Source organism: Tupaia chinensis, unplaced genomic scaffold (assembly GCF_000334495.1).
Source record: "Tupaia chinensis unplaced genomic scaffold, TupChi_1.0 Scaffold000294_5, whole genome shotgun sequence".
Lineage (NCBI taxonomy): Eukaryota > Metazoa > Chordata > Mammalia > Scandentia > Tupaiidae > Tupaia > Tupaia belangeri.
The window spans coordinates 2,948,393-2,955,902 of NW_006159782.1; the positions used below are offsets into that span (position 1 = coordinate 2,948,393).

Consider the following 7,510-nt stretch of genomic DNA (forward strand, 5'->3'; position numbering starts at 1 on the left):
GGGAAAGAGACAGACAGAGCAAGGGTGAGGACTCTAGGCTCCTGGCTCCCAGCCTTGACTCCTTCCCGTGGGCCTTGTGAAGTCTCCATCCAACAGCCCTGGCTTTGCTATCCTGAAACCAAGAGAAGGCATGAAGGAGTCTACTGCAGCCCCGCACCCCACTTCCAACTTCGGAAACACCCAGCCTCAGAGTTCCAGGGACCAAGAGTGTCCCCTCCCTCTTCTCCAAAGAGGAAAGCACAGCCCAAGGCCATGATTACATCATGGTTAGCCATCAACATCACCCTCCCCCCGCCACCCACCTACTGGGGCCTCTTCTCCCAATGAAAGCTTTCGTTTTCTAAATAGAAGACCTTGGGGGTTCCTGCCAGGCTGTGCACCATTCATGCTGTCTGGATGACCATGCAAAGGGAACACCCTCAGGAAAGGGGAGTCTCTGAGCCTCTCGTTTTACCTCCTTCTCTGGCAGACCCCAAAGAGGAGCCTGGACTGAGGAGTGAGATGCCACAGCCTCCTGCAGGCAAAGCCCCTCAACAACCATCTCCACAAATCAAGGCAAGGACTGGGGAGATGGGCAGTGGGCAGCCGCTCTGTTCTCATTCTAAGACGGACGCAGGAAACACCTGCACTGGGCCTCTGCCCTCCTCACTCTAGTCTCTGGCGGGACAGAGGTGGGGAGTTGGCACCCCTCGCTTCCTGGCAAGAAATTGGACCATACTTCCCTCCCCTGCTCTGCAAAAGGACAGAGAAGGCAGTTGTTATCTTCCAGGACATTTGTAGGATACTTTCTACTATTCTCAGCTGTCACATGGTTTTCCCTGGTTTTATAAAACCATCCAGACATGCAGGTATTCCTGGAGAGGAGTCTCAGAGAGATAGGTGACTTGCCCAAAGGCACACAGTCAGTTAGCGTCTAGGTCAGGACAGAAACAAAGCCCGTCCAAATCCACAGCCTGTCTCCTGTCCTTGACATGAAGCTGGGTCTCAGTTGCTCAGGAATTCTAGCTCCTAGGATTAGTAATTGAGCATAAAAGACAAAGACTCAGAGACCCAATAGCCAAAGAGGCCAGGGCCTGCCAGGATACCTGGACAAGCTGGGACAAGATCCCAGAAGGGCTAAGAAAGGCGCATCCCCAGAGCCGCGGAGGTGCTAGCTGCCAGCCTTAGAGGGACAAGGAGTCTGGAGAACCCTGTGTGAGGGTAGAAGAGTTAGCAGAGGGGACAGTATGTGGGGCCTGTGGGGACCTGGGCTGCCTGAGAGGCCTCCTCTTGCTCTACACATTTAAATCAGGCTTCTAAAAAGTAGCTCAGACAGCCCTAATCAACTGTCCCTCTAGGATGGAAGGAAAAAGAGCTATCAGGAGCAGGTCAAGAATTGGGAAAGCCCTCAAACAAGGTAGTGAGGTGGCTAATAAATGTATTATTATCCCCACACCTCAGCGGCCAGCACAGTATCTGGTATGGAGAAGGTGCACAGTACTGGGAGCAGTCGAGGGGCGAGAGGTCGACTGAGGTCAATGGGAAAGTGGGTGGGCTCTATGCGGGAGGCAAAGGCTGCCATCTGCAAGACTGCGTCTCATGGCAAGGTGAGCTGGTGACGCTGACACGTTGCCACGCTCTCGGCATGTATTTTCCAGCTGCATACTACACCCTCCCAGCAGCTGCCCAGACCTCTAACCAACGTCGCTAACCTTGACCATCCATGCCCCCTGCTCTGGAGTCTGCCCCAGAATCCTCTGACCCACCATTTCCCTGCCCCCACCTCCCCAGTTCAGAGCATTCTCTGCAGCCAGAAACTGTTACCAAGGGTGTTCAAGGAGCGCCTAGACTCCCTAGAGGAATGGGTGGCCAATAGAAGGCAGTTTTCAATTATTATTATTTTTTAATTGCTAGAGGGCGCAAACACACACACACACACACACACACACACACAGAAAGAGAGGGAGAAAGTCCCTCCTGCCAGTGGGACCTTGGTCACATCACAATCCTTTTGTCTTCCATTTCTCCACTTGGCCAGTTCTTTTTTTTTTGGAGAAGTTTTTGCTATAGGATGTGTGGGCTCACCAGACAGACAGACAGAGAGAGACACAGAGAGAGAAATCACCCCCCAGTGGGGATGGCCGCCGCAATCCCTTCTCTTCCATTCTCTCGGGATCTTGGGCATGCACGCACACATGCCCGGCGTGAGTTTAAGTCACCGGGTCTGGGACTCGAACCGCGGTTGACCACATTGGAGTCTAGCAACATAACCATTATGCTAACTGCTGGTCCCATCACTTGGTCAGTATTTTAGGCTTGCAAAGGCCTCCAAGGGCTAGGATTTGAACTGCTTTTGGCCACGTGGGATCAAGCTTTCTGTGCAAAGTACTTAACCACTGTGCTACAGTGCGGCCCAGTTTCCAACACTTGAAACAGATCAGCTGTTCACCTGTGACAGTCGGGGCACTGCTGGGGCCCTGAAAACAAGGCTGAGAAGAATCACATAATCTCTTTCTTCCAAAGCTCCCATCCGGGAGGATAAAACAGGCTCTCCCAGAGCAAACATCAGGAACTTGTAGATTGAACATTTGATACAATGTAATTTAAGAGGTGGCCACTCAGCTAGGCCTTGAAGGAAAAGGGACACACTGGACACAGGCAGGCTGCAGAGATGAGGAAGGGAGCAGCAGGTAACCCACGCCCCTTTCCCCATCAACTCGCAGGTCTATCCCACTAACCACAGCAGGCATAAGTGCCAGCAGCTCCGGGTTCACAAGAGCAACCTACCCAGCAGCCTCTCCCCCTGGGCTGGGTTCACCATGTTCTTGGGTCATTGGTGATCCGGTCGAGGACCTGGGGTACTGGGTGATGCCTCTGTCCTTGTTCTCAAGACAAGTCATTTCACCCTTTGGACTTCAGACCGCTGCTCTGTGAGATGAAGACAGCATTCTGCCACACGTGGTTACCAGGGCTCAAGGAACCGGGGGAGCAGGTGGTGAACTCAGAAGAGCTGGTTAGCTGGGTAACAGGCACACTTATGAGGTCCAGAAATGCAGGAGTCAAGGGTGGCTCTTTCAGGAGTGGGAGGGTGGGGATGTACGTCTTCCTCTGTCCCTAAAGGACTAGGCAATATATGTACCCACTCACCAGCCTCAGGAACAAAGCTGCCAGTCACAAGGGAGCCTAGGCACGAGGAGGGGTAGAGGATTTGGTGCCATTTCATCCTTCCTACTATGTTCAGACATGCCTCAGGCAGGCCCTCAGCATCAAAGGGCCTTCCCTAACTCAGTGAGGGGCTGGGCTAGTGCCCCTTCTGCCACGCCCTCTGTCGAGCACGCGTCATACCAACTTATAATGACAGTTTAGCAGACTATAAGCTATTTAGGAGCAGAGCTTTGTTTTATATGTCTGTTTTCTACTAAAGAATGCTTAGCACGCAGTAGACCTCCAGGTATTTATCCCATGACCAGACGGATGCAGGAGCCTTCCAGGTTGCCAATCTGCCCAGATTGCTGTTGTCTGGCCCTCTTGCTCGGCTTTGCAAGTGAGAGCCAAGAATCTCCCGGTCTATTCGCGGTCTGCCGCAACTGCCAAGCCCACTCCCTGGTGGTCACCCTGACCTGAGCAGCGCAAGTGCCAGCAGCTTCCCTGGTCTTCTTTGCTAGCCTCAACTTTTTTTCTAGGTCCCTAAAGGTACCCTTTTCATTGCAGTTTCAAACAACAAAACACATCATTGAATGACACTAAAATAAGCAGATCACTCCAGGGAGAAGGGGAAAAGCAGCAAGAAAAACCCCACCCCATGAGTAAACACAGCCGATTATGTGAATGCTGGCTGCCTGGCATGGCGCGGGAAGGGCATTCTGCCATTAACGGGGCCCAGAGAACAGACCCCTCGACTGAGGGGTCTCTGTCTTCAAGGCTCTACCTCTGCTGGGTAGTTTCCCCACTGGCCACCACTCTCTGCCCCTGTTCCCCAGTCGTCTATTCAAAGTATCCCCTGATTAGGCTCCTTCCTCCATGTCCCTGAGGACCAGAGCTGGAACCCCCTGCTGGCCTGTGACTGTGAGCACATCATAGCCACTTGGGCTGAACCTTGTTTCTGTCACTCGCAAACAAAAACCAATGGCGCCTCACAAGGCTATCCCGAGGATTACAGAAATAAAATACAGAACTCTCTGGCATGTGGTTGGACTGTGCGTGTCTTTCTGCCTCCCTGCAGTGAGTCCTAGGACTTCATTACCTTAGCACTCATCTTCAAATGCCACTTAGACTTTCTCATCCTAGAAGCAGGGCTCAGTCAGTGGACAGTTTCCAGTGTTGTCCCCCATTCGAATGGCTCTGGCAGGTGGTCAGAGCTAAGAACTCAGAGGCATTTCTCCTGCCCAGCAGTGGGGCTGGCCTCCCCAGCTCACACTTTCTTTAATCAGACCATTCAGGCATTTGCCTTGGACTTGAAGTGACCCCCCCATTCCTCTATACTTCCTGCTACTTGCTGCACCTTCGAAGCCTCCTCTCTTTGCCTATGCCCCTACCTTCCACAAATGCCACCTCCAGGCCTGCTGGGTACCTTCCTCTCAGGGTCCATAAGTACTCACAACCACACTGTGGTTGCAGTCCGACCCCTGACAGCGACACTCAGGCAGGTAGAGGCCCTGCTGATGCTCTTATCTAAGTCTTTGCTGCTGGAAATACTGGGTTGTTGGAAAAGTCATGACATATTTCTTCTGGTTTTTTTTGTTTGTTTGTTTTAATGCAAAAATGCATCACGACTTTTCCGATGACCCAATAGCAGGTACTAGCTGAGTTGACGGAGAAACTCCAAGAGTGTCATTCAAAGCCTTCCCTTCTCCAATGACCCAAGTCTCTACACATAAACCATCCCTCAGTCTGCCCCATCCGGCTTCACTGTAGCCAGACTCACTGGAACAAAGGAAACTCTCTCCCTCGGGGCGAAAGGAAGGAGGAAGGATCTAATTTAATGGCCACGGAAGGTGGCTTGCCAGCTGGACTAGCAGAGGGGTCAGGGAGCCCAGTGGCACAGACAGGATCAGAAGCTGCTGCTTCCCGGGGGCGGTCTCCCACCTTAGACCCCCAGCCCCAGGCCCACACAGTACTCAACTCCCACTGTGACGGCTCTTTTTTCCTGACAACCAAACCTCTTTCTTTGCTTTTCTTCCAGGGGCAAAAAATTCTCACTTCTGCGCTGGAGTCTCTGAGAAACTGCCCATTCCAGTTTACTTCTCCAACTCCGAAACCTCTCTCAGAGAGGGAGGTCCTGTCACTCTCTTATCACAGGGGTACACAACCTGGACCCCGAAATTGTAACTAGGCTTGCTCCCCTCAAACTCCTTGCTTAAGCCTACTGCATCGTTACCGCAGACAGTGGGGCAGGGTAGCACAGTAGTTAAGAGCGAGGACTTTGGTGTTTGGATTTTGGCTCGGTCACCAACTAGCCATGTGACCTTAGACAAGTAACTGAACTGTCCTCAATCCTGATTTCTTTTCCTCCAGAAATAAGGAGAATACCTATCTCATCCTGTTGTGAAAAATGAATGAGAAAATGCAGGTAAATCATTCTGAGCCTGGGGCTGGCACACAGTAAGTGCTAAATAAATGGAGGCTTTGTTAGTATTACTTCAGGAGACCTGACTCCTGACCCCAGCCTGCTGCTCAGCATGGCCGCCCACTCCCCTCTCCCCTCCTCCCTGCTCAGGATTGCCCTTTTCCTCTGCAGAATGCAATAAACAAAGAAAGCTAAGTCAGACAAAGAGAAATTATTTACGGAGGTAGAATCAGGGACAGGGAAAATTTAACTCTTTCTCAGCGACCCCAGCTAGCCAGCTACCAAGATCACCCTCCCAGGAAGAGGAGCCTGCCATTGGTCTTTCTAGCTTACTTTTCCCTCTTCAGCCCTGTTCAACCTGCAGGGGAAACAATTTTAATCACACTCAGGAGTTGCTGTGTAGTCTGTATTAACTAACCTCGGGGTAGAGGAATCAGACTTAGCGAGTAAAAATACAGAATGTCCAGGGGCCAGCAAGTGGCATGAACGTTAAGGCTCTGGATTCCCACGTGGCCAACCATGATTCAAGTCCTGGACCCTGCAGCTTGAAAATCATGCCCAGCCAGCTTGAAAAATCACATCAGGTGGTACATATGTGCCCAAAATCCCAAGAGGAGAATGAAGAAGAGATCGTGGCATGGCCATTCCTCCTAGAGGGTAATTTCTCACTTTCTCTCTCTGTCTCTCTTCTCCCTCTCTCTGTCTCTCCAGCAAGAATATGTGCCCTAAGACAACATCTAAAGCAGACAGACAGACAAACAAACAAACAAAAACCCCCAAAATAGGACATCCCATTAAATCTGAATTTTAGGTAACAATAACTTTTCAGAATGTCCTATGCAATATTTGGAATAAAATAATCCTGAAAAGTTATTTGTTATTGATGTGAGGTTTAAATTGAACGGGGTGTCCTATATTTTATCTGGAAACTCTACCCAGGGACTCCTACCAGGAGGCAGGAAGTAAAGATTGAAGTCTTCCGCCTGTTCCCCTTTCAACTCCCAAGCAGAGCGAAGTACTAAGCAAGGGCTTTCTCCAGAGCCACCCAACCCTGACCTGCCTTACCCAAGTGCCCAGTGTCGTGCCTAGCACATAGCAGGTGATCAAAATACACTCTCTTACTCATTCCAAGCTGCTTGGGCTCCAGCACTGGGCCCCTGAGGGGTGTGAGAGAGGGCCAGGCCAGCACTTCAGAAGCATGCCCTAGAGGGCAGGTCACACCTCCTACTTTCTGAGGTTATTTTGAAGATCAAATGGGAAAGTGGCCAGGCATGTGTTTTATACAACCCTGGCCAAGACATGTGTTATATTAAGACCTTGGGGGGTCCAGTGGACCACAGGGACTCACTGCCACTTGCCTAGGGAGAGGGCCAGGACAGCCGAGCAGGAACACAGAGCAAAGCTAGTACCTCTGAGTACTCCAATATAGATTACTGACACCTGTCCAGCACCTTGTAATTTGCCACGTGGGTCCCATCCATCCTCTCCAGAGGCCTCACCACAGCCCCACTAGGTGAGGACGGGTTCAGGCCCATTTACTGGAGGATGGTCAGGGCGCCTGCCCCAAGGCCCTCCCTGGGAAGTAGGGTCTGGTCCCAGGGGCCAGGGCGGAGTCCCTCGGCCGGGCCTACCTTCTGGGCCTGTTGGATCATCTGCCTGACCACCTGCTTGAGGTGCGGAGCCTTCTCCTCCTTGGGGGGGTGGGTGAAGAGGGTGACACGGCTCACGCCGCGGTAGAAGCCGCTGTCCGTCCAGCCTAGGTCCAGCGGGGGCACCTCGGTGTCGGAGAGCTCGGGCCAGTAGGCCAGGGACTCGCTGGGCTCGGCGGGGGCAGGCTCGGCGGCCTTGGCCTTGGCCTTGCCCTTGCCCCGGGCTGGGGCGGCGGGGGCGGGGTCCTCGTAGGGGCTCCAGGCGGCGCGCAGGGCCTGGCGCTCCCGGCTGGACAGGAAATCCCGCAGCTGCTCC

General features: G+C 52.5%; 1 protein-coding gene across 1 annotated transcript in view; it reads right to left on the reverse strand.

Annotated features, from left to right (window-relative positions):
- SACK1F (scaffolding CK1 anchoring protein F) overlaps positions 1-7,510 on the reverse strand; it is a gene marked incomplete at its 5' end in the record, with an annotated part of 36,735 nt that extends 29,225 nt beyond the window's left edge. The window contains 1 exon segment of the mRNA XM_014588701.2: positions 7,177-7,510. Within this exon segment, the coding sequence (XP_014444187.1) occupies positions 7,177-7,510 (334 nt within the window).